This window comes from Ochlerotatus camptorhynchus, unplaced genomic scaffold (genome assembly GCF_037179485.1).
Source record: "Ochlerotatus camptorhynchus isolate MF236.1 unplaced genomic scaffold, CSIRO-AGI_Acam_v1.1 ptg000335l, whole genome shotgun sequence".
Lineage (NCBI taxonomy): Eukaryota > Metazoa > Arthropoda > Insecta > Diptera > Culicidae > Ochlerotatus > Ochlerotatus camptorhynchus.
In genome coordinates, this window is record NW_027040823.1 from 576,162 (window position 1) to 603,593 (window position 27,432).

At 40.1% G+C, this 27,432-nt stretch overlaps 2 protein-coding genes across 4 annotated transcripts in view; one reads left to right on the top strand and one right to left on the bottom strand.

Moving 5' to 3' along the window:
* The window catches only part of LOC135708797 (neuropeptide SIFamide receptor-like), a 147,716-nt gene extending 121,771 nt beyond the window's left edge, over positions 1 to 25,945 (bottom strand). Inside the window, exon 1 of one of the 3 annotated variants that reach the window (XM_065230946.1) lies at positions 25,099 to 25,945. The gene's annotated coding sequence lies outside the window, so the exon portion shown is untranslated. Of the gene's footprint in view, positions 1 to 25,085 lie in introns of all 3 variants that reach the window. The other 2 variants (XM_065230947.1, XM_065230948.1) reach the window with 2 other exon arrangements.
* On the top strand, positions 758 to 18,804 carry LOC135708811 (uncharacterized). The gene is made up of 7 exons (XM_065230962.1): positions 758 to 837; positions 3,117 to 3,457; positions 3,518 to 3,673; positions 3,736 to 3,851; positions 3,986 to 4,432; positions 18,313 to 18,534; positions 18,595 to 18,804. The coding sequence occupies exons 1-7, from the start codon at positions 758 to 760 to the stop codon at positions 18,802 to 18,804; spliced, it is 1,572 nt and encodes a 523-aa protein (XP_065087034.1).
* Positions 25,946 to 27,432: the final 1,487 nt, after the last annotated feature.

The following is a 27,432-nucleotide window of genomic DNA, read 5'->3' on the forward strand; positions in this document are numbered from 1 at the left end:
CTGTAAAATCCGTAACCCCGATTCGCATGCTTTCTTAACCATATTGCAGTGAGGTTTGAAGGATAACGTTCGGTCCATGGTTACACCTAAAATCCTCAGCCGGTTGGTCTTTGGCACGGGAGTTCCCTCGATAGAGATATCACGCACGGGATCCCGTCGTGCGTTCGGACTGCAGTAGAAGACATGTGACTTTGTTGCCGACACAGTGAAACCAACGCTTTTCGTCCATTTGTTGATGGCTTTGACGGCGGCCTGTAGTTTTCGGTGTAAGCCTTCAGTTTTAGCACCTCGCACTGCTAAGAGGATATCGTCCGCGTACAAAAGAATGAAGACTCCGTTGGGCACTACTCGGAAGATGGGCTGCATCGCGATGAGGAACAGCGTCACTGACAGGACAGAGCCCTGCGGAACTCCGTTTTCCAACGGATACTGGCGAGACATATGCCCCCCAACGGATACCTGGATCGTTCGCTCCGAGAGGAAGCTTTTCATCATGTTCAGCATCCGACCACGTATTCCCCATGACCTCAGAGTGCGGATTATGCCGCGCCGCCAGGTGGTGTCGTAAGCCTTCGACAGGTCCAGGGATGCTATCAGACAGTGCTCGTCTGTGCTTGGAAGCGTTCTCTCGAACTCGGAAAAGTACGTGTCGGTGCCTCGCCCGGCACGGAAAGCGTGCTGTCGTTTGTCGAGTCGCCCGCTCGACTCTAGCTCGGTGATCAGTCGTCGATTTATGATGTGTTCAAGCAGCTTCGCCATGCAGCTGGTGAGCGAGATTGGACGGAACGCAGCGGGTCCGGTATCGAGGCAGTTTGGCTTCGGAATGGGCACCACCAGGCTTGCTAAAACTCCTCAAACTCACTGGAGGTTCTAAAAAACTCTTGTCCTGCGAGTTTATTCAGCCCTCACCACGAGTGAGTGGCGGTAGGAATATGGAAGAAGTAAACAAAAACTCCTCGAGAGAGAGGGAGAGTGAACTACAGCGAGAGGATGATTTGACGTGAGGTGCGCTTTTCGATACTCCGGATGACTTTTTTGTTCGACGCAAAAAGCTCAGAGTTCACCCAGAGTGAGAGTAAGAGCGTGTGATAGAAAACATGAACAAGGAATGGCAGCAAACCTCACTCTCATTTTATCCCCCTTCGCTCACAAGCTCTGAAGCTCAGTGGAATGATTTGGCAGTAGGCATTCTACTCCTCAGATAAATGCTACGCTCGGCTCATTTCAAACTCGCGAGCGAGGCTCCATCAAGCCTGGGCACCACGATTGCATTTCGCCAGCTGGTAGGAAATTCTCCATTACGCCAGATCCGGTTGAGCAGCTCTAGCAGTGTCATCTTCACGGACAAAGGTAGACGTCGAAGCATTGGGTACCCTATCATGTCGGGTGCTGTCGAGGCAGCTCGCCCTTTCTCGAGAGCCCACAGAAGTCGCTTAGGGTGATTCAGTTATTACAAAATGATTCAGTTCTTGAGGAAGTGATTGCAAACTTTAAAGAATGGATACAGTACTTTCTCGAAGTTTAGTGAAGTGATTCAGTCCATTCCAAAATTATTCAGTTTTTATGGAAGGAAGCAATTACAAACTTTCTGGAATGATTAAGTATTTTCCAAAGAGAATCAAGACTTTTCTTAAGTCATTCATTATCATCGGAAGAATTTCCGATTTTTTCTGAAGTTCGGAAGTTATTTCAAACTGTTCAAAAGTGATTCAAACTATCTCTTCGGAGTGATTCCAAACATTTATGAAATTATTTGGTCCTTTTAAGTGATTCTGAACTTTTCTGCAGTGATTCGGTACTATCTGAAATGATTCAGCACTTTCCGAAGTGATTATGAACTTTCCGAAGCGATTCAGTACTTCCGAAGTGATTGCGAACATTTAACATGATTCAATTATTTTAGAAATGATTCCGTCCTTGCGAAAATGATTACAAACTTTCTGGGATGATTCAATACCTTCCAATGTGAAGCCGAAATTTTCTAAAGTGATTCAACATTATCCGAAGAGATTCCGAGCTTGTCTGAAGTGATTCAGTACTTTCTGAAGTGATTTAAAACTTTCCTAGATTGATTCAGCTCTCTTTCCAAAGTGATTCAGTACTTGAGGAAGTGATTACAATCATTCTGAAATGATTCAGTACTTTCCGGAGTGATTCTAAACTTTTCTGAAGTGTTTCAAGTGATTCAGTACTTTCCGAACTTCCGAAACTTCTCTTCAATACCTCACCGTAAAGGAATTTTGAAAGCATCATCGTGTCAAAATTTCTATCTTACGCCACTAAGTAGTGACAACTTTTGTCCACCAATAAGGATTCACACCGTTAGAGGTTACATTTTTTTCCCCGATCAGGGGAATTTTGGATAAAAAATAAAATAACAGGATATTCATTTTGTCGAAACTGAAAAGCCATTTACAACACACTTAAATTTTTCCCTGAACGTGTACATCAGGGGCGCAAACCACTTCAAGTTTAACCTGAAAAGGTTTACCAGTGGCGCACTTTATTTCAAGTTTAATTTTTTTCCCTGAACATGTCTCCCAGGGCACTAGCATTTAACATCGTTTTCTTCATTTTCTACCAGGGACACTTCAAATTGAACGATTTTAATAATTTTAAACATGCATACTAGGGGCACGGTGCTCCTTTTAGTTCCATCAAAAGTGAGTATACCAATCGATTCGTTAGATCATTCTGCATCTCTTAAACAAATTTAAAAAAAAATCGTAGGGTGCATTTTCGAGTTTCGCCCTTTTAAAGGCGTAACTGCATAAATCTCACTAAAAACAGTGAAATGCCATCACATATTTTACATGCACAAATCGCAACACTAGCTGTTTTTTTTAGAGAACACAAGTAGGCATTGACAAACGTTATTGACAAACGTGCCTTTTGTGAGTTGCAGCGCGTTTTGTTTTGCTTGAAATTTTATCATGGATCATCACAATCAACAAAAAAAAGTGTGCATTTTATGCCTTTCAAATAAAAAAAAAAAACGTTGGACCGATCTCCAGTGCAATACGACAAGTGATTAGGGATCATTACTTAAGCGATATTAATGTTCGTGAGTGGTATTATCCGTCCTCAATATGTGCCAAGTGTCGGATTTATTGCAGTTCTGTAAATGGAAATAGCAGAAAAGTGGTCGTACATAAATACAAGTTTAACTATTCTAAGAGTACGAGAACAAATTCAAAGTGCACTTGTGAAGTTTGTGGGGCTGCCCAGCTAAAGTACGGTAAAAATCTACCGGGAACAGTTCCTAGAAAGGAAAACCAACGTAATTCAAAACCGAGCAATTTAAACACTACTAAAGTCATACGCGAGGTCATACGCATGTGTAATACTTGTCTAACGGAAATCGGACGAGGGAAGAATCACGTTTGTACTGTCACTGAGCGTTCAGAAAATTTAGCAAATTTATCAAAGTTTCTAGCCGAAAAAGTCTCAACTTCTGGTAAAACAGCAACTGATGTATTTCAGAATGTAGCTTTAACGTTTTATTTGATTCATACAGGTTCTGAAAACATTCGCTTATCAAATCGTCGAGGAAAACCATCCGTATTTCTAAAAGCTAATTCTACTGTATCTTTGAAAGAACGGAAACGCATGCGGACAGAAGATATGTTCAAAGTGAAGACGGAGAATAACTTGAGCATGCGGAAGACTCTTCGTAATATTTTATTTAGGATTTGCCGAAGCTTTCGATTTGCTTATTGGTTAGTTGATTTACAGGCATCATGAAAAGTTTAAAACGAGGTGGAGTGAGCTTTGAAACTGGCTTAAAAGGGAAGCTTTCCAAACTGAACTCACAGCTTGGAGATTTGTTTAGTATTGTAGAGCTAGGAGAAGTACCCAACAAACAATTTTAGCTGCAGCTTAGCTTATACAGGCAAAAATTAGCTGCATAAGGCAAATTTTGGCTGTATAAGCTAATCTGCAGCCAAAATTGTTTGTTGGGTAGCCAAAGGTAAAACTCAAAAAGGTACATGGTTTAAAGAAATCTAAATTAAAATGCTCTTTTCTAGCTGAAAACGTCCATCTTGGTCAATGCGCTGATGTTCCAGTTATATTTTGTAATAATATATCTGAGTTGCTTCAACGCATCAAGAAAAGTAGACACACGAGTGAGGAAGAACTTTTTATAAAGCTTGGTATCGACGGCGGAGGAGGATTTTTTAAGATCACTCTCTCTGTTGTATCCAAAACCCAAAATAATTCCACAGATGATTTTAAAGACAGCGGCGTGAAACGCCTCCATTTTTTGGCATTGGCTCCAAATCTTGCCGAAAAATATGAATATATTTTTCTAACCTGGAATGGTCTTTTGAAGCTGAATCCCTTGGAATCGATTATTGCCGGTGATTTAAAGACGATTAACGTGATTATTGGAATAATGGCGCATTCATCTACTCACCCCTGTCCATATTGTGTAACAGAAAAATCAAACCTTGCATTGCAAAGTGGAGTGCCCCGAACGATTGGAAACATTCGGGAAAATTCCAATAATGACCCATGTTCCAAAAGTCGTAAAAAATATGCTAGCTGCATTAAACCACCGCTGGTTTTCGCCCAAAACAGCACTCCTGTTTTGCTGGTACGCCCTCCGCCTCCACTTTACGTGACACTTGGGATCATGAACAGTTGTTTTTCGATCAGCAGGTATAAAACTAATGGCTGTTACTTTTTATAGGTCCTGAAACAGTTTCAAAATGCGTACAAGAAATGCTTCTCATTCGAACTTGTACCCGGATTTGAAGAAGATATTAATAAGTTTGTCGAATACTGGGAAATGTTGCATCTACCAAAATCGTGCAAATACCATATAAGCAAGTTTCACGTGAAAGAGTTTTGTAACGCAACTGCACAAGGTTTGGGTTGGCACAACGAGCAGGCGTCCGAATCGGTTCACAACGAATTTGTATTGACTTGGGAAAGATACAAGACTACGAAGACTGCATGCTGTCGTTGACTACAATAGACAACTTTTTTTTCGGTTTAGAGCTAAGTAGTCGTCGGTTACCCACGACTACCCACAACAACAGCACTGAATCGATAGGAATGTCATCTACGAATTTGATAAAATCTTGATAGAGCTGGAATTAGGGCGTAACAGCTTTTGTAAACAATGACTTCTCTCGATGATTTCTCGAAATTCAAGGTACGCCCACGCAAACCAATACAACCAACGGGGAGGGGAAGACTTCCACTACCCGATAGTGACGTTGATTTGAGTAAGCGAGTCTAGGCTTTTTAGAAATCATCGAGAGAAGTCATTGTTTACAAAAGCTGTTACGCCCAAATTCCAGCTCTATCTAGAAATGAACACTTTATCAATTTTCAAAAGGACACTATTGAAAATTGCACGGATGTGCAACTGTTGCTATAATAATGAAAATTATCACCGATCGAATGCGAAAAGCGCTTTCCCTAACACAGATTTAAAAATCGAATTCACTCCGATCTCACCAAAGCTCTCGGCGCATGGCGTTGTACACGACGAAAGGCTGCCCGCAAGCGCGAGCTACAGCCCACTGAGCGGGCCATTCGCCAAAGAAGGAGGAAGATAATGTACCCAGCAACAAAACGTTTGTAGTCAAATGCGTCAAGTATTGAAGTGGTACATACAAATTCTCGCAATGACCGAATACCACATGACAATTTCAATTAGCCAGAAACACTTCAAACTAAGGTAAGGCTTTCTCTAGGACGAGGCGTTTCCGTGATGGGAAAAGTGGTTTCCCTAACACAGTCACCGAATATTGATACCGACCACTGAGCATGCCAGACGGTACCTCTTGATTTATGCCTCTTGATGCAAACGTAGGTACCGTTCGGTATGCTCATTTTATGTGATTGATGTGTTTTCCCTAGTACATGTTTCATTTCCGCACCGCTATAATCTCCAAGAACATCGAGGAAAAAAATCCACAGCAGTGTTCCAAACTGACTTCCAAGCTTCCAACCCATCGGTCATTTCAGGAGCACAATAGACTGATAAAAGAGTTGACTAAAGAGTTCAAGTAAGAGCTTGCATCCAAGACATATCGTCCAGGACACCGACAGAGCACCTCAAAAACAGAACTCTCAAATTGCTTCCGAATTTCAACCTATCGAACTTCTTCACTGATAACGAGTTAAGAAATCGATTTAATATTTACTATTTCTGCTGTGACATCAAAACTACCTTTCGTAATCCTACGTCAAATCTACGGTCGTGTCTTGGATACAACCTCTTACTAATTTTGCTTTCTTCTAGCGTGCTGAAGAAAGCCTGAATGGGGCCTCTCTTAGCTCAATCGGTAATGGCGGAGCTACAAAGCAAGACTATGCTAGAGGTGGCTGGGTCCGATTTGCGGTCCTGGGCATAGAGTATGATTGTACTTGCCACACAATTATACTAACGCAAAAATGGTACAGGCATCGATTGCTCTCAATTAATAACTGGGGAAGTACATCTAGAACACTCAGTTGAGAACACGCAATAAGCTAATAAGCGATAAGCTTGAAATGCGAAGAATAAGATAGCCCCACCGTAGCGGAAAATTTGACTGAATCACATGCATCGGTAAAAGTAAGCAAGGGAGCAGTGAATCTAATCTGATTATAATAAACCGTCCCCGAAACAAAGTCTTCGCAGAAAAGTTAATTTGGCAGTAGCTAACCTAGCCTACCCTTTATCTTCAAACGCCGTTTCATCCCCCTTTATTCAACGTCGATCCCTCAGAACTCGACACCATTTATTAGCGACGTGGAATGGTGGGTGAGAAAGTTCAAAAGTCTCTCGGTCTTTAATTTCACCGCCAGCTGATGTTTTCTGGTAATGGCATGGCTCATTAAGCGTTCTGTCTATTTTCAGAGAACCCTTTCGGGGGAATTTTTTTTTCGATGTTATCATCCTCCGTCAACTTCGGGATGGGAAATCAGGCCGGCAGATGATTGCAACTCAGGTGGAAAAAATTCCCCACAAGCTGTGAAGCCAAAATAAAACCACACAAAATGATTCGGAAAGCACTGAGGCTAAGAGATTAGGTTTAAGAAAGTAAGCGAAATGTGAATGATACAAGAATGGTAGATTTTGCTCCACTCGATAACGATAATAACGATTCTAAATCATTAACATTTATTAATTATTAATTGAGAACTTTCGATGCCTGCACTATTTTTGCATTAGTATGATCGTGTGGCAAGTACAATCATACTCTATGCCCAGGACCGGGAATAGAACCCAGCCACCTTCAGCATGGTCTTGCTACGACTTTTTGATTAAACTTCATGTTAATTAGTTATAAATGGATTACGAAGTCGACAACTTTCTTACTTGATTAATTGACTGCTCTCATGGCAACACTGCATCTTGCACTTGGGACAAAGTAGTCTGGATGTGTTGCCCCATTCTTCACGCCAAGCACGCCATTGTTTCATGCTGAGCAGATGATGGAGCATGTTGGTAGAACATCATCTTCGTAATCAATTTAAAGCAAATCAAAGTTGTGGGGAGATCAACGGTTGATGCTATTCGGACAATGGTCGAAGCGAAGAGGAGATCGATATTGCACCGTGATAACGATCGACGTCAAGAATGCGTTCAACAGCGTAGCTGGAAAGCCATTGCCAAAACGCTGCATAGAATGAGGGTCCCAGACTACCTACTACAGGATTCTGAGGAGTTAGTTCCAGAGCCTGGTTCTGGTCTACGAGACATATATGGGACAGAGATCGATTAGGATCACAACTAGAGATCCACAAGGCTCCATCTTTGGTCCAACGCACGCCTTTGCCTCGAAGCGCGTGTTGAAATACCTGGGAGTGATGATCGATGACCGGCTAAACTTCAACTTCAAGATCGTTGGAAGGCCATCAACACAATAGCTAGAATCATGCTGAAAAACTATATTCCCAGCAATATCAAGAGGCGTATTTTGGCTAGATACTGAGGTATGGTGGTCTAGCAGAACCAAAGGAAACTTACCAGTACGTTCCGGCTGATGGCCATGCGAGTCGAGAGTGCGTACAGAAGCATTTCATCGAAAGCAGTATGCGCAATCGCCGGAATGATCCCTGTCGGCATCACCCGGTGGAGGACAGCGAGTGCTACAGTCGGAGAGGAGTCGGTAGAGTACGGAAACTGGTGAAAGCGGAGTCTTTGGCAAAGTGGCAATAGGAGTGGAACATGGTGGATGACGTTAGATGGACACATCGGTTATTACCGATTCTTTCAACCACCCGGCGCAGTTCCTGTCTGGCCACGGCTGCCTCAGGAAATACCTGCATCGGTTCGGACACGCAGCGTCACCCCTCAGTCCGGAGTGTGGCAATGTGGTGGATGAAACGCCGGAGCATGTGGTCTTCGACTGTCCAAGGTGCGAAATAGTGCGAAGGGAGATGCCTGTCCTTAACGTGGAGAATGTCGTCGATGAAATGTGTCACTTGGAATGGAGAGAGGAGCAGCGATCTATCCTTGCAGCGAGAGTATGAGAAGTGCCAGCCCCCTCGAAGTAGCGCTTCAGCGTGGTCCCGGAGGGATCCAGGCAGAGGAGAGAGAGTAAGAAATGGGCTTTAGTGGAGCTACACTAGGCAACTAGTGGATACCACCTCGTGCCTACTTCTGGCTTTTTTACCCCTCCCCCCTCATTTTATCTGCTTTGAAAGTTGATGCATATTTCATTATCGTCAAATTGATTCAATAGTTCTAATGATGCAAAAATGATTCTACTATCAGTTCCTGCCAAGGGGTGGTCAGTTTTTTTTCAGTGTGCCTCAAGTCTGCCACACTGTGCCGGCAGCGCCGTCAGCGCCAGTCATCGGCCTGACTTTGTTTGAGAATAATAACATTGGCAACTCGGTATTCTGACAGATCGAATGTTTTGTTTTTCTTGCCGATAAGGTAATACCAACCGGTGGAAACTAACGATTTTATATTGGCTCACTACTTGACTAGCCTATTGGTCCCAAGCAAATCGATTCTAGTCATTCTAGTCAAAATTAATCCTAGTAGTACACAATGTTTGTTTTGATTCGCTATGAAAGTTTGACAGATACAAACAAGGGGTTCGTGGATTTCCCTATGTTTCGAGGGGTGCATCGATTAGCTTGGGACCGAAGATAGTCCCAGAGCAGATCCAAAAAGGTGAGCACGTTTTTTCGCGACCTACTAGTCTTAGTGTTACCTCTATGGTAATACCGGGAGCTCGACCGGAAGTACGCCATCCGAGAAACGGAACTCAAGCTGCGGGGCAGGCTGCGCGATTAGTTTGCCAAGATTTGCCAAAAGTTGTTGCAACTTTCTATGCTGGATGATGGAATGGCCGTCGTTGAAGCAGTAAGCTGAAAAATAACAGTGCAGTATCACAGAGCCCAAATGATAGGAAATGTGGTCGGGTTTTAGTTCTGGGTTACGATTTTGATTACGGAGCTGGTATCATGCATCTGGAAGGAATACCATTTTTACCAAGGATTAGAGCGGTTAGTTTTCTTGGAGGAACATTTTCTTCATATCACAATCGGTGATGTTTCTCAGCACAGTAGGGAGCTCCCTAATTTTGGTATGCGCAGTTATCCGAATGTGTGAACGCAGAGTCGCAGAGTCGCGGAATAATGTGCTGCTTGGGATAGGCCTTAGGATGTGCACTGAGCTGACTGTCTTGTGAGGAATCCATGGTTAGACTAGGCGGAAATTACCGGTTTTTGCGGTTTGCAAAAATTCGATTGTGTCAACAACAATGATTGAATCAGATGCAGGTACAGAGATTGTGTAGTGTTTCCAGACACTTTAAATAACATACAATTGCTTAACCATGAATGCCAAACAGTGCCAATGAGGGTTCCCAGGTGTGCCCAAAACTGTTTTTGGCACGCTGTGCGGAGTGAATATCCTCTTGGTTCCTGCTCATAACGGAGATAGTTAGGTTTCAATGTTTTCTGACCACGCTACATTTAAACCGCCCTAGCGGCAAGTCTAAACCATTTTGTGATGTAGGACAAAACATCAAATTGACATAGAAGGGATTAAAACAACATATATTTTATTCAATTTTAAGATTTGAAATCTGTGTTTAATGCTTCCTACCAGTGATAGCATTGGAAAATATTTTACACTTAGAAATACCATCCAAAAGTTTGAAAGTACGTTTGATTGAGCTGAATTTTGCGTCTCAATTTTATGTCCAAATTGACGCTCGTATATGTCAGTCTCAGAGCACCTAAATTTACATCAATTTGTCTAAGTGTGTAGTTCACATGCCTGCTAAAACAAACTGCTAAAAAAATGGCATGCACTTAAAATAGAGCACACCGACCAAAAGACAATGCCCGGGATATTCTCTCTGTTAAAATATAGAGAAATTTCCAGTTGGAATCATTTTGAGAAGCTGGAAAGAACTTCCATAGAAGTCAGGAGAAACTTCCAAGCTGACAGAATCTGTCGGGAGATAAACGTCCAAGGAAAGTGAAAGTGCTTTCGGAGCTAGTCGAAAGAAACATTCATAGAAAATTTTGATCAAACTTTCAGAGGAATCCAAAAAACAGTTTCGGGGCAAGTCCGCAGGACTTTTGGGGCAATTCAGACGGAGCTTCCATGATAGATTGTAAGATTCTTCCGGAGGAAGTTTGATCAAATATCACAGCTGATGTCAGAAGAAGCTTCAGGAGAAAGCCAGATACCCTTTTGGGTAGAATTAAGAATAAACCTCCAGGGAAATTTAGAAGAATCATCCGTTGGAAGTCGTTAAAAGCATCGTGATAAAACAAACTAGCTTTCGACCAGTTCCACGCCACATAGCAAAAAAAATAAAACAAATGTCTGGACCTTCTCCGACTTCTATAATGATGCGGAAAATAAATGTTTCGTTAAAATTCTTTCGAAGAGATTTCAGTTTCTAAAAGTTAACACACACATTTATTCAAATTCATGACAAATTCATGGGTCGCTGCGAGCACGCCTCTAGTGTTGGGAATCGAAAATCTTTGACAGTGGTGTGTTTAAACTTCTATAGAGAACAACTGGTGCATGTTTGATCAAAGTAGTCGATCGCGTTCAGAAATAACGTCAAATGGAACTCGAAAGAAGAGCAAATATTGAGCACAAACACCTGGAAAATCCGGAGTGGTCCGGTTCCAAGCTGGCTAAAGTACTGAAGATGCCGAAAACAACAGTGTGTCGAGTGCTCAAAACCTACAAGGAAACTCTGAGTATGTAAAGGAATCAGTGGACCTGCGAAAAAACTGGAATGAGGGATCGTCAGCTGCGCAGCAAGGTACTGAGGTGCGTTAAAGTCAACCCCGGTCTTTCGATCCGAGATGTGGCCAGAAACAACGCCAACTAAACGGTGCGGAACATTCTTGCCATGAAAGATACAAGTCATACAACGTCAGTAAACATCCGAACCCGCACACGAAGCAGAATTCCGTGGCCAAAAAGCGTGCAAGGCTTTCGTACGACCGTGTTTTAACGAAACAAAAGGGCTGCACTTTGATAGCTGACGAAACATACGTCAAACTCGATTTTAAGCACCTTCCCGGTCAAAAGTTTCACATCGCGACTGGACGTGGGGATGTGTCGGGAAGGTTTAAGTTCATGTTTGCCGACAAGTTCGCGAAGAAGGCCATGATTTGGCAAGCGATTTGCAGTTGTGGCCTGAAAACGGAACCATTCGTCACATCCTCGACGATGACATCCCAAGTTTATATCGAAGAAAGCCTGACAAAGCGTTTTTTTGCCGTTCATCCGCAAGCATAGGGGCAAAGTCATATTTTGGCCCGATTTGGCCAGCTGCCACTACTTCAAGGTGGTTCCGGAGTGGTATACTGCCAACAAGATCGATTTTGTCCCCAAGCTATTGAATCCTCCGAATTGCCAGGAGTTTCGACCAATCAAAAAATACTGGGCATTTTCAAAGCAGCGACTTACACGAAGCGGCGGGGCAGTCAAGGACATCCAGCATGCTTGGCATACACGGTTTTGGCCACGAACTGCTCATTTGCTAATAGCTTTACACAGAGTTGACGAAACATAGTTCTTTTTAAAGCAGTAGATAAAATAGAGCTTGTTATAAATACATAAAACAAAGTAGATTTTAATTCTAGTCATAAACTGTATTTGTTTTTGCGTTTTAAAAATGAAGTGAGAAATGCTCGCTACACATCTCGGACTTTAAGTGTAAAAATTCATTGGTGTAGATTCAAATTTATCTACTTTTTGTATAGCTATAGTAATCTATGATCCTTATCTATCAATTACTTTAAAGAAAAACTAATTTCAACAACTGAGTAACAAGTTATTAACAAATGAGTAGTTGGTGTGTACAACTGTGTATGCCAAGCATGCATCCAGCAAATGCGAGCAAAATGGAAGAAATGCGCTGATTCCGTGTCCGTTTCCGTGTCCGTGCGGGCGCTGATGGGCTCCATCATGAGGAAGGTTCGAGATTTCGCTCGAACTGGAGAAATGTAACCATCTAATGCTGTAACTTTGAAGTTTTAATAAAATTACTGTAAAGCAATCATTAATGGACTTTTTAAACTTATTGAATAACGAATTACAGGTCTTTTTGTGCGTACCCCACTTTTAATCAGCCTTTATACGCGTTTTACCCATTGAGAACTGCATATTTGTGAAATCGGTGACAGTTATTCTGAATGGCTTTCAGTCTCGGCAAAATCAAAATCCTGTTATTTTCTTTTTTGTCCAACGTGGTCCATTTGGGACCTTTTTCAGGGACTCAACAGTTACGGTTTTGGCGTCCAATGTAGTTCTGTAGAACGTATAAACTGTCGTGAGGCCAGAGTTTTCCCGCATAAATGCTGTTCTCAGCACTGTTTGATGACCAAAGCCTTATCGAACAAATGAAACTCCATCGAAAATGGAACTCCAATTCGAGTGAATTGCTAATAAACGTACCAGAAAAATTGAGGGACAGACTTCTATTCTGGAGCTTGAATCAGTTAATTCCAGTGTTAAAACACTAGGATTAATGTGGGAACCTCATTACCTCACTTCAAATTCTGCACACCGTCCTGGAACCCCACTTCAATAATCACCAAGCGGACTGTGCTCTCGGATGTTTCCCGTATATTCAATCCACTTGGCCTAGTAGAACCAGTTGTAGTTTTGGCAAAGATCTTCATCCAAGACTGGTGGAGAAAGCAGTATAAATGGGATGAATTGCTGGACGAAAATCTTCAGGAGCAATGGAGGGAGTACAAATGAAATTTAGCAGTTCTTGAGCACTTCGTAACTTCTCGATTCATGATCCTGACAGTGGGACTTTCCTAAATTGGCGTAAACAAACGCTAACGGTTGAGATAGTTTTATCCTAAGAGGAAGAGGTGACAATTGGGTTCTTCCTTTTTTATTTCTTTCTCTATCTCTATCTCTATCTCTATCTTACGCACATGAAATCGGCAAATCAGGAGCTGTTTCACGTTTGACAGAAAAGTGGTTCATTTTCGCCCCCGTATTGTCACCTCTTCTCTTAGGTTTTATCCGTCGAAAACCCTTTGCGTTCCTCCGCTATAGATGCGTTTAAACTAGATTTGGAAATTTCAATCTGTAAATTAGCCCACAAATGACGGAACACAATTAATTGTCCATAAGATTTTGACTCCTTTGCACCTTTTCGAAAAATGAATATAATTTAATCACAATGTAATATTTTTAATAGAGGTTTAAAGCTATAGATTGACGCCATGCTTGGCATGCACAGTTGTACACACCATCTGCTCATTTGTTAATAACTTTTCAGTCAGTTGTTGAAATTTGTTTTTCTTTAAAGTAATTGATTTATTAGAATCATAGTTTATTATAGATATACAAAGAGTAGATAAATCTTAACATTTGAATCAACACCAATGAATTTTTACACTTAAAGTCCGAGATGTGCAGCGAGCATTTCTCACTTCATTTTTACAACGCAAAAACAAATACAATTTATTACTAGAATTAAAATCTACTTATTTTTACGTACTTATAACAAGCTTAAAATTTATTCTATCTACTGCTTCAAAGAGAACTTTGTTTCGTCAACTGTGTGCAAAGTTATTAGCAAATGAGCAGTTCGTGACCAAAACTGTGTAGGCCAAGCATGATTGACGCATAAAAATTGCATTTGCAGATCGTTTATATTTTTTCAATTAATAAACTACATTAGTTGCTCCATTACTGGCTCAACCACCCTATATCCTATTCATTGTGCTTCCCGAAGAATTACGGAATGTTCTGCGCAGGATGGTGCAAACGGTGGTGGTTGAAATTTTTTCTCGAACGCACGTGGCCAGTGCTCGTGAGTCGCTGATAAATTCTTCTACCTGTTAATTTGTTTTCCACAAACTTAATTTTTCATCTTTGCTTTTACTTCTGAGCCTCGAACGTGCCAGTGGGGACTCTATTTGCAATGCAAATTAGTGCTCACACTTTTTTCTTCATGATTACGGAAATTTTTATCGACTTTATTTTAAAGACGGTGGTAAAATTGGTCCATCTGTGATTAGTCCGTTTTTTGATAGATCTTTAGCGGGACTGACACTGATGAAGACTGCACATTGTAGTCGAAATACGTATCTGTCATGGATACCAACATTAATTAAGTGGAATTAAATGGAAGATAACCTTTTTGCTGTTTTATAATAACCCAAGAAACCATAGGCACGTTATTTCACCTTTTTGACTATACACGGGCTTCATCAAAACTTACAAACTCTGATATAGCCGTTGTTTAGCTGTATATAGCCAAAGGCGAAATAACTTGCCTATGGTTACCTGGAAATTCTTTTATCTTCAGGATCTCAAACAGAAGGCTCAGACACGTGCACCTTTTGGAGTGATGGGTACTTTTTCATACAAAAATCTGAATTTTTGGGTACCTCGGTTTTGGCGTTTTGGTCTATATTTTTATTTCCTTAAGGGGGGGGGGGTACACTTTGATTTGCATTTGAAAATGCATTTTCTTTTTGGCTTAAAATGTTCCTTGGGATGTATACTTTAATTTAGAAAAGACTCCAAGTCTGCCAGAATATTCCTTACCGCTTTACGAAGCGATTTCCTAAGACATGTACCGGCGCGCTGAGAGAGCATTTTTATCTTTAAACGCGTTTTATCTCGAAACGGGGGTTTTCAAACTGGCGTGGGAAATAACTCTAACCAGTTATCATCAAATTTGAATTTCGCCTAGGTTTTCTTGTTCAGAATTAAATTCTGCTTAGAAATACGTATCCACATTTTCGATTTTGTCAAAAAAGGATTTTTAATCCACGATTTTGTAAGCATTTTTAGCGTAAAAAATAGAACTTTTTTTTTCCTAAAGCCCCAACTTTTGAAAAAATTAATTTAAAAAAATCGGAATACGTATTTCTAACCCAAATTTCATTACTAATCAGGATTTTTGTTCGATTTATGTTCCAGGATCACATGGAAAGGAGTATTTTCCCACGCCGTTTTCCGACTTCCGCGCGAGGACGCCCGCGCGAGGACGCCCGCGCGACCTGGTGCACCGGCCACGGGGAGACGCCAATCGAGTTCAAAAAAATACAAATTGTAGTTCGAAGGATGACTAATAAATGGGTTTTAACATATTTGCCCTCCTTGAGTGTTTTATTGCTTAAAAAAAATTAACGAAAATGCCTTACTTTTTGGACGTTCAAAGTGTACTACCCCCTTAAGTTATAAATTTTTAGGCCTCAAATTAGTAAAAACTTCATTCGTAGGTAACAGTTACTCATTTATACGTTACAAATATAATCCATCATGTGCACGTTTTTGAGCAATAAAACAAGAATTAATTTTGCTAAGACGTCTACGAGCGGTTTGAAAAAAATACGGAGCTCTAGGATAAATATCATTTTCTTATAACGATGTTTTGGATCTTCCGGTGGTCCATCCCGTAGCTCCCGCCCAAGTAAACAACAAGCCCGCTTACCGCAATATAATGCAAAAAAGCGACTGATATAAAGTTTTAAAGCCCTATAACAACCTTATATTGAAAAAGGGCGATTATAGGGCTATTAACGGGCTTTGTGGTTACTTGAGTCCAAATTCCGGTCATAATTTCAAATTAATTCTGATAAGACGTCTTTGAGCGGTTTCGAGAAAAAAAACACGGAGCTTTAGGATCAATTTCATGAATTTACCACTTTTACGGATGTTTTGAATCGATCGGTGGACCATACCGTGAGTTCAGATTCCGGTCACAACTCCGAATTCATTCTAATAAAACGTCTATAAGTGGTTTTGAAAAAACAAAATCGCAGAGCTCTAGCATCAGTTTCTTGAATTGACTACTTCTACGGATGTTAAGGCCTTCCAGAGGACCAGACTTGTGGCTTGCCGTGTGCAAAATTTTCCCAAAAGGTGGTCATATATCATAAGAGTTTGTTCCCAATTAGCTCTAATCCCATATGCATGCTTGGCATACACAGTTTTGGTCACGAACTGGTCCTTTGCTTATAACTTTGCACACAGTTTACGAAAAATAGTTCTTTTTGAAGCAGTCGATAGAACATTTACCTAATCTTTGCATAACTATAGTAAACTATGATCCAAATCTTTCAATTACTTTAAAGAAAAACAAATTTCAACAGCTGAGTGAAAAGTTATTAACAAATGATCAGTTGGTGTGTACAACTGTGCATACCAAGGAGGTTCTGGGTTGGAATCCAGTCAGTTGCTTTGTTTTTTTACATGCTTTGGTTTAAATGCTGATAGCTAAATTTATGAATTGAGTTCATGATTTAAGCTCAGGTGAATCATGATTTCAGGAATCTTCTTGCTTCGACCAAGGGGTATTCAACTCTGCACACCTTACTCCATGCCGAGTGATTGAGCTGTGCCAAGCGCTGTGCCGAACAAGGTTTCAATCAAAGTGTGCCTATCAATGTGTCAACCCCGTGAGTTATGACTTTTATTTTATTGCGTTTACATTCTTAATGTCTCTGATGGATCAAGCCAAGCATTCAGCTTCTCTTCATTCTCATAAGAGCGTTTGCACATCGGGAGGTGGAAGAGGAAGTGGAAGTGGAAGCTATCAAATCCGTCCACCATATTATGGCTCGATGTCCCGTTGAACTGCTGACTCTTTGCAGATGTACAGAAACGAAGGCGTAACCCAGAACTTTGATGGGCGAGAATTCAATCCCACCCTAGAAGCAACTTCCTCGAGCAAGTTTTTAATAAAGCCTCAAATCAAATTTTCACCCATCGCACTGGGCTCCCTTGATACGAGCTAGTTCAAAAGAAGGAAGATGACTGAGATGCATCTGCAAAATGACCGGATTGGTGACGGGGACGTGCTAGATGTGGATAACCTATAGAAACCCATATCAATTGAGACGCAGGGAAAAATATTAAAAATTCCCATCCCGGATGATCCTTGGCAAGACCGGTATACAAATCTGGCCGCCCTCTGATAAGCTGTTTTTATTCATTGATTATTCTGCATAATAAATTCGTAAATGTACCTAAACTCTCGCAGAAAACCATGCTCTGATCCTTCTGAGTACGCTGCAAGGGACACAAAATATTTACCAAAAATGCATTACCCAGCCCCTGCGTAGTCAAAATTTGTCGGATATACAAGCAATTTCCTACTCAATTCCTCGATGATACGTTAACAGACTTCTTCAAAATTTCCTCCACAGACTGCTTAATATTTATTTGCGTCCCAACTGCGAACGTGCATAAATATGATTTTCATGATCACGGGATCCAACCAGTTTGTTCCATAGGTAGCTTTTGACCAACCGTCGGTCGCTGGAGGCAACCCGCTGTAGCTGTTTTGACTGCCGTATCGACAAGACCCTCTCGATCGGACCCTGATGTGGATGAACTTGATTGAAGTCAAGCTCGAATAGAAGCTGTAGTGGATGAAATCACGAGCCACAGGGATTTTTCCTGTGAATCGGATTGAGTTTTACTAGATTTAAAACAATTCACGGTCCAGAGAATACTAACAGATTTTTTTTTTCGAGTGATCCTCGAAACCAGTTTATCGCTCTAAAACTCTTGATTGAATCGTTGTTTTACCAGTTTTATGTATGACAATACATTCTCTCGTTAGCCTCACTTTTGAGTAAAGAAAGTATTCAACCGAGTAGTCAACCTTAGCAACGATTTTCAAAACGTCTACACTCAGCAGTGATGCCGTTGTATATTATATCGTGTGTGTCCTACTTGTCAAAATGGCTCTATCGTGCCGAACAGTGTGCCATGCTGTGTTTCGCCACAGTGTGCAGAGTTGATTACCCCTTGGCTTCGAAAAAAAAAATTATGGGTGAGGTCGTGGAAAATCCAGGCTATAGTCTCACAGGTGGATCCCGAAACAGTTTGGAATCGGCAATTCAACCGTAAAATCGTTCAAGGAGACCCAGACGACCCATCGGCGAGCTGGTAGTGGAAGAAAAGCGAAGACGAACAACCCCGTGAACGCAAGGAAGGTGAGGGATTTCTTCAAGCGAAATCCGAACCTTTCGGTGGCAAAAAAGGTCAATTCTTCCGTCTGGTCCGTCCAGCATACAATGAAGCGGGCCGGACTTCAAGTCTTCAAGGTAAGGAAGGCGCCTAACTGAACCGATAAACATAATTCGGTGATGAAATCCCGCGTCAAGAAGCTGTACCACGAGTGGTTGGTGCAGCCGAAATGCATCGTAATGAACAATGAGACGTACATTAAAGCGGATGCCAAGCAGATCCCCGGCCTGGCACCATCAACGGCCAAATATATAAAGAAGAATGCCTCTAGAAGCGCCTCCGGTCCCACGAAGGTGAAACTCTGTTTAGGCCGGATCTGGCATCGGGCCATTACGCGAAACCGGTGATGGAGTGGTACGGAGCCAACGATGTTGTTTTTTTGCCAAAGGAGGCAAATCCGCCAGAACTTCACCCAATAGAGAAATTCTGGGCGATTATGAAGGGCAAGCACCGGAAAACGGGGAAGGTTTTCAAAAACGACAACGATTTGAAGAAAGAGTGTATAAAAGATCACGCAAGTGTTGCACAGGATTTGATGGGTCACGGGTAATCGCCCCGTGTATGAGCACTTTATGAACAGGCACGGGTAGATAGTACCATGGATATAGATCGACTAGTTTACGAGCCGTTTCTATTCCGTAGGTTTCGAACCTCTCGCAGTTAATTTCGTTTGACGTTTTGATCCCGAGTCATTTTGTTAGTCACTAGAAAGAACCCAGGTTGCTTGGTTATCCAGTTGTATGCCTCTTTTCACACCTACTCGATAGCAGTCCCGTGGTTTCACAAAATCGCCATTTCAAATTCTGAAAAGTGACAACTTTCAATGCAAGTATTTCGGAAGGGTCTTGTGGGGGCGGTCTGGTTTCTTCACAGTTTTATTGCATTTTCTGGTACTTTCAATTGCTCAAAGAATGGCCTGCACGTTTTTGCCCGTTTAGAAGTTATTGGTATTGGAAGTTGGGTAATTTTCAACCAAATGTAAATAACTTTTCAAATATGAATGACAGCAGTTTGCAGTCTTGTTAAAAGATATATAATCTGATATTCCTAACATCTTTGTACAACACGCTAAACATGTAGAAATATTGTAGAAAAAGTTACAGATACAAAACTGATTTTGACTATGTCTCCACAAAAAACCTCTATATCTCAGCAGTTATAAGAGCTAGAAAGTTATAGTCTTGAGCAAAGTTGTTCACAGTAATGTTTTCTACAGCTTTGCCAAACGCAATTATTTTGTATTTCATCACTTTAAGGTGGATGAATCATTAATTTTCTTTTACCATAAGAAGGAGTGTTGTAACTCGAGAAACTTCTCAGAAGACGCCTAGTACCTTTAATCAACCATTTCGGCGTCAGTCCGCATCGTGCTCTCTTGCCGTGCGGATCTATTTGCTTTTTGCTGAAGGAAGTGTTACTACTACCTAAAGCTACAACAAATTTAAACAGCACTTTTCAGTGCTCAACCTGTAAAATTTCTACCTTGTTCAACTTTATTCCTCTTCGATCCTTGTTTGGACCCTACCCGAGGTAATCCTTCTTGGATATCGATTTGGAAAATTCCTCTTCGATCCTTCAGATTCTTATAGTAATCTGCTTGGAAGTCGATTTGGATAAAAATTTACTGCCGCCATGGCGCCTAAACGCAAAAGAAAGGGGCAAACTCTTGACCCCCCTTCTGAAGAAATTAATTTGAGTAATCAATTTGATTTGCTCACGGATGATGAGAATGATCCATCATCCAAGAAAAATTCTAGTAAACTTTCCCGGCTTGCCAAGAAGGAAAAGATTCCCCCTATTGTGATAACAACTCCCGATTACCATGCTCTTCGCATGGAACTTTTGAGCTTCGTGAAAGTTAAGTTTTCTCTACAAATTGGACGTCGGGGTGAATGCCGTGTATTGGCTGAAAACTTGGACGGATTTAAATGTCTTCTCAAGTATCTTACTAAGAAGCATCACAATTTTTTTACTTACGACACCAAAACTGAACGTGTGTTCAAGGTTTTCATGAAAGGACTGCCCAGTGGTGAATCCCTGGATCAGATCAAAGATGAACTGGCAAAATTACTTGGAGTTGTGCCACTCCAAGTAATCAAAATGAAAATCCCGTCCTGGCGATTCGCGCAACGGGATTTCTAATGATTTTTTTTAGTTCACTTCAAGTCTAGTGAACTAAACAACCTTAAGGCCTTAGAAAAAAGCTAGCCTTTTGCTCCATGTCCGAGTGAAGTGGGAACACTTCAGGAAGACTGGAGGAAATTTCCAAAACCTCACTCAGTGCCGTAAGTGCCAGGGATGGGGTCACGGAACTAAAAATTGCTACATGCCAGCTAAATGCATGAATTGTGGTGATTCCTCTCACACAAAGGACGACTGTCCTGTGAAGGAAGATTCTAAGAAATTTAAATGTTCAAATTGTGGTGAAAACCACAAATCCAATTTTTGGGAATGTAAGACTCGCAAAGCGATCCTACAATCTCGTTCTAACCGACAGGTACGAAACGCTCCACGTTTCCGGCCAAGTACAAATTCCTCTGCTGTTAACAACGGTCAGCGAGGAACAAATTCTACATTCGAACCCGTAGGTACAAATATCACCCCTGCTTCAAATTTTTCATCTGTACCTACTCCCCTCGCTGCTAACAATGTTGAGCGATTAATGGAGCTACCTATGCTGCTATTGCAGCGGGTAGAAATCAAAATACTAACCAAAGTAATTCTAACGGAAATTTTGACAATTTTGACTTAGGAAGCATTACTGCCCCTAAAAAGGAATTTTTACAGAAATCATTAATTGACATGATTTCTGATATGCTTAAATCTAACTCCATGTTTGATGCTATTCAAACTGGAGTAAAATTTGCAAATAATATTGTCATGACATTAAAATTCAGTAATGGATTTTAAAGCATTAAATATTGTTAATTGGAATGCTCGATCTCTTAAAGATAATGAAGACGAGCTATTTAACTTTTTGAGAGTTCATAACGTGCATATTGCCGTTATAACTGAAACGTTCATTAAACCTGACCATAAGGTTAAGAAGGACGCAAATTACTTGATTTATAGAAATGATCGTCTTGATGGACCCTGTGGTGGCGGTAACTTTTGAAATATCCCAAGAAATAATTTCTAATCCCAACAGCTCTACTTTCAATTATCATAGAGCTGATTGGGAGCAGTATCGAACATTTATGGAATATAACTTCGATCTAAACATTCCTTGCAAACCAAAGATGAAATTAATTATGCTCTTGAATCTCTGACTACTTCTATAGTTGAAGCAAGAGCTGCCTCAATACCAAAATGCGAGGTTAAATTCGATTCAATTATAAAAGACGATGATCTTCAGCTCTTGATCCGTCTTAAAAATGTCCGTAGGAGACAATTTCAAAGAACACGCGATCCTGCCATGAAAGTTATCTGGCGGGATTTGCAAAAACAAATTAAAAAGCGATTCTCTGCCCTGACGAAGAAAACTTTTGAAAATAATATTTCTAAATTAGACCCGAGTTCCAAACCCTTTTGGAAGCTCACAAAATTTTTGAAAAAACCTCAAAAGCCTAGCGCTTAAAGAAGGTGGTAAAATTTTGATCACAAATTTGGAAAAAGCTCAGAAACTTGCTAAGCAATTCGAGAGTTCCCATAATTTCAGTTTGGGTCTTACTAGTCCTATTGAGAATCAGGTTGCTCGGGATTTTCTGAATATTTTCTCTCGGGAAAATATTTTTGATTATTCCTGGGGGACTGATTTGGACGAAGTAAGGTCTATAACTAAAAAGTTTCAAAATATGAAAGCTCCAGGTGATGATGGGATTTTCTATATCCTCATCAAAAAACTCCCAGAGAGTACCTTGTCTTTCTTGGTAAAATTATTTAACAGATGTTTCCATTTGGCATACTTTCCTAATAAATGGAAAAATGCAAAAGTTGTTCCAATTTTGAAGCCGGATAAAAATCCAGCTGAAGCTTCTAGCTACCGTCGAATAAGTTTGCTTTCTTCAAAAAGTAAACTTTTTGAAAAGATGATTTTAAATAGAATGATGCTTCACATCAATACGAACTCAATTTTTGAAGATGAGCAGTTTGGATTTCGCCATGGGCATTCAACTACTCATCAACTCTTAAGAGTTACCAATTTAATTCGTTCAAACAAATCTGAAGGCCACTCAACTGGAGTTGCTCTTCTAGACATAGAAAAAGCATTCGACAGTGTTTGGCATGAAGGTTTGATTGCTAAATTGAAAAAGTTTAATTTTCCACTTTATATTATGAAATTAGTTCAAAATTATTTAACTGACAGAACTCTGCAGGTAAATTATCAAAATTCCAAATCTAATCGACTACCTGTTAGAGCAGGAGTTCCTCAGGGTAGCATTCTTGGGCCTATATTGTATAACATTTTCACTTCGGACCTCCCTGATTTGCATCAGGATTGCCACAAATCTTTGTTCGCTGATGACGCAGGCATTTCCGCTAAAGGAAGAAGTCTTCGTGTTATTTGCAGCAGAGTGCAGAAAAGTTTATATATTTTCTCTTTTCATTAACAAAAATGGAAGATTTCTCCCAACGAATCCAAAACTCAACTTATAAAATTTCCACATAAGCCTAGAGCTTCGTTTTTGAAACCTAGTAGTAGTCACATAGTCACTATGAATGGAGTTCCAATTTACTGGTCAAACCAAGTGAAATATTTTGGATTAGTTCTTGACCAAAAATTAACTTTTAAAGATCACATTGAGGGCATTCAAGCCAAATGTAACAAATATATTAAATGTTTGTATCCTCTTATAAACAGGAAATCCAAACTTTGCCTGACGAATAAACTTCTAATATTTAAACAAGTTTTTAGACCGGCCATGCTTTACGCTGTGCCAATATGGTCTAGTTGCTGCACTACCAGGAAAAAAGCACTTCAAAGGATTCAGAACAAAGTTCTGAAAATGATTTTGAAGTTACCTCCCTAGTACAGTACTACCGAGGTACATAGAATTTCGAACGTTGAGACTTTAGAACAAATGTCCAACAAAATAATTAATAATTCCAGGCAAAAATCGTTGCAATCCTCAATTGCAACGATTAATTCCCTTTATACTTAGATAAGATTTAGTTTTAGTTTTTAGTTTTAAGATATCAATTGTTATACTGACATGCAGGTTTAAAAAACCTGTTTAAAATACTGAATTGCCAAGACAAGAACAATGTAAAAACACTTAGATATATATCATAACAATTAAGGCTGGTACGTTACTGCAGTAACTGGAGCACCTAGGTTAAAATGAAATGTAATTTATTTTGAATTTGGAACAAATAGAGTTAAAAAAAAAACATTTCGGCGTAAATAAAAAGCGCGTGTTTTGATACCCTTGGCACCACTGTGCGACATAGTGGTTCTCAGAATTTCGTAAAAATTGTAGTTTTGTTCCGTATCGCAAAATGTTAGACACATATTTTTTACTTTGTGGTGCGTTTACTCAAAGACGCTCCAATATGTACTCAAAGGATTGAGTTTTTTTGGACACATCAGGATCGAGCAAACGCACCAATCTACTCGAAGGTCGAAATTTGGTGTAACGTCTATGAAAAGACGCACATACCCATTTGGAGGTTATATTTTACAACAAATAACAACGTCTAGGGTAATTGATTTTTATTAAATCTGGAGTGTGTCTGTGGAAGTTGAATTTATATTAAGTTCAAAACCATAAAAATAACTCTTTTATTTGAGCAATTTTTGCTCATCTTACAAAAATGCAACATCAAACTTTGAGCAACCCACGTTTGCAAGACTATTTAAAATTTGAAATAAACAACTATCCTAAAACAACACCGAGTAATTAAGTTGTTATAAGCTAGTGAAGTCAGTCATACTTATTAATAAGATTCCGTGATTATGAAATATTTCCCGTGATTTGAATGAAATTCTCAGAGACTCCCTGATTTTCCAGGTTCAAAAATGAATTCCCATTCTCTGATTTAACAGGCAGTCGACACCCTGTAATTGTTTTTTTTAGAAATAAGACATGAAATGTGATTATCATTGTAACACAATGCGTTGCAACGGTCTACATTTGATTAACAACAAATAAAATTAAAATTAAACATGACTCGGGTAGATGATTAAGATATCAGCAGAAATCACGCCAATGTGAATAAAGCTGCAAACATTGTTAAGCACCATTAGGCAGTGCTGCAAAATCTCGAAAATACACGGCGATATTTAAAATTCTGCTTTGATCACTCGTGTGGCGAACAATTTCGGTAATATAGCGCGAAAGTCTGTCAATGACAATGATAAATCTCAGCGCTGCCATTAGAGTAGCATTTTTTTTATATCAATCCCCTTTTGAAGACAATATGTAGCAAAATTGCAACTTCTTCGTCAAGTCAAGTAAATCATAAAAAAATGTTATGACTACATCCCAGCATATTTTTATGAATCGCAAAATTTAATAGCTTTTACACAGCTCTTCCATTTCTTCAGTTCAAAATGATTCGCCAACCGAATGACCAACAAACAGACGGATGCCATTGACTGACATAAATAGTGACAAAAAACATAAGCAGCGAATAACAACTTTCCAATCTTCATTGCAGCAAATATATGTCAACAAGTGTATAATACCTGCTTCACCTACCTGTTTGATCTCCAGCAAAAAAAAAATCCAAACGCTTTCTTCCACAAGCCGCGAACAAAGTCGATCATATATTCCAGTGCGGAAAAACAAATGCACTCCAGATTAAATCCCACCTCCACGGGCTAATATTCCTCTCTACCTTTCGTCCGCCAAAGTATTAAAACTCCCCGCAAATACCACCGATGACGAACGGCGACCGGGGACCTCTTGTTTGGCAAATTGTTTACCACAATCTGGGTACATAAACAGCGGAACCGCACACACACAAAAAAACTCTTCAGAAATTCTTTCCTTAGATCCGCCTTTTGTTTTGCAATCACGGCGGAGCACACAGCCTCACTTCACTTATTACGCAAATAATACCAATGACAATGGGCAAAACTTGATCTATATCTTGTGGAGAACTTCTTTTTGTTTTACTTCCACTATGCCTTTCGGTGACACAATTTGTCACATAAGTAAGTACTTGGGCGACAATTTCCATCCCAATCAGACGGAGACGAGGGTAGAACGATCCTTCATACACATCAACCAAACTTCAAAGTGCGTAATGAATTTGATTTATTTGCCTAAAACCTCGGTTAAGTACCCCACTCTAGACAGTCAAATGAAACAATGACATTCATCACAATTAACAGACACACAATTTCCAACAAAGCATAGGATCGGTTTCACTTTCACTTTCAAACCGCAAAATGTTCCGAAACACGTTCAAGTGCGCGGCGCGCCAAATTCGGCAGTTGGCGGAAAATTCGAACGAAACACCACCGGAAGAAGGTCGGAAAAGCACGTTCGCACCCGGCTGTGGCCGACAACGAAGTGAAAGTGAAAACACGGAACCAACGGGTGGAAACCCCGACGGTGATGATGATGGCAATCCAAGTGTTGGTGGTGGTGTGTGGCTGCTTTGCCAAGTTTGCGATGCCGGCCGCCGTCGTCGTTGTCGTTGTCGGCGTTCGTGCTTGTATGGGTGTAACAAGAAGTTACTGAGGACTGTACAGTGAGGTGGGAAAAATGATACGTTGTGAGATGCTGTGAGTGATCCTGAAAGCGAAAAGGACTTCGGCGGTTCGGGTTCGTTTAGTAGGGTGGTTCTAGAAAGGGATTCTCAATGCAAGGCCCTAGTAGAATATTGGGAAAATTCGACTATCAGATGTAAGCACCAGATTTGAATATTTAATGGAGACGCATCATGGCTTATACCAGTGTACACTGGGCCAGGATTTTAATCTAGCGGAGCAAAATTAATAACTGCAAAACGAAGCATTTCCGCAACTTGGTGGCTTCGGTAAAATTTCCACAGCCTACTGGTTCCAAGTTATATGAATTTAAAGAAAAATGTCGAAAATATGATTTTTCTTTCTGTTTTGGTTTTGTTGTTGCTACCAATCATATAATGTTATATTTTTCTCCTATGCAAGTGCATTAAATAAATAGCATTTGTGAAGAAACATACTGGTTTGAGCTTTAAATTTTAAAAATGTCATTTTTAAAAATTAGCTATTTTTGAACTTTATTATCTCTCAAAGTGCAAACAATCGCTACCTGACATTTTCAGCAAAAAATTAGCAATACTCGGTAATCAAAATATCAAAATTTGAAAGAGGTTTATTTGGGTGTTTTTGAGATTTATCATTTTAGTGGAACATGTTTGTTTTTCTATAACTTTTTTAATGCATCGAAATTGCGTTTTGAAGACTTGGTGACTAAGGCACAGTTGTTTATCTTGATAAAAAAAAAACTCTTCTTAAGACGTCAAAACTCCACAGCCTACTGTGTTCGAGTAATATGGAATTACAGAAAAAATGTTAAAATATGTGTTTTAATTTTAAATATATTGACGACTAGTGTATAATGAACCAATATGACATATTCCTGTTATGTGGAAGTCTAATAAATTTGCGCTATAAGATAATCCATTGAAAATGATATGATTGAAAATGTGTCAGGTAAATTCTGTATGAATATCTGATACATTTACAATGCTGATAATTTGGTAACTTTTATATGATCGTCATATGATAAATAAAAATCGGTCAAATTATAATAAATAACTGAAATGGATTTGAAACCTATAGGCATAAGCTTTACTTTTCAACACAATATAATATATGTGTTTTTTTTTTTTTTTTTTTTTTTTCCTTTATTATAGAGATTTTTAGCCTGAGGCTAGTTCATCTCTTTAGTCATGTGTGAGGCCTCAGAAGGAGAACCTCCTACGGAGTTGTTTGACAGAGTTTTAGAATAACAATTTGATCGTTTACCTTGATGACTATCTAGGGTGACCACCATCATGAGGGTCAAAGACTCATCCCATGTGGTGTCCCTCCTGCT

Coding starts and splice junctions, on each gene's coding strand:
- LOC135708811 (XM_065230962.1), top strand. CDS start 758: ATGCAGCTGGTGAGCGAGATTGGACGGAACGCAGCGGGTCCGGTATCG. Junction 838..3,116: donor TTCGGAATGGGCACCACCAG/GCTTGCTAAAAC, acceptor GATTTATTGCAG/TTCTGTAAATGGAAATAGCA. Junction 3,674..3,735: donor GAGCATGCGGAAGACTCTTC/GTAATATTTTAT, acceptor GTTGATTTACAG/GCATCATGAAAAGTTTAAAA.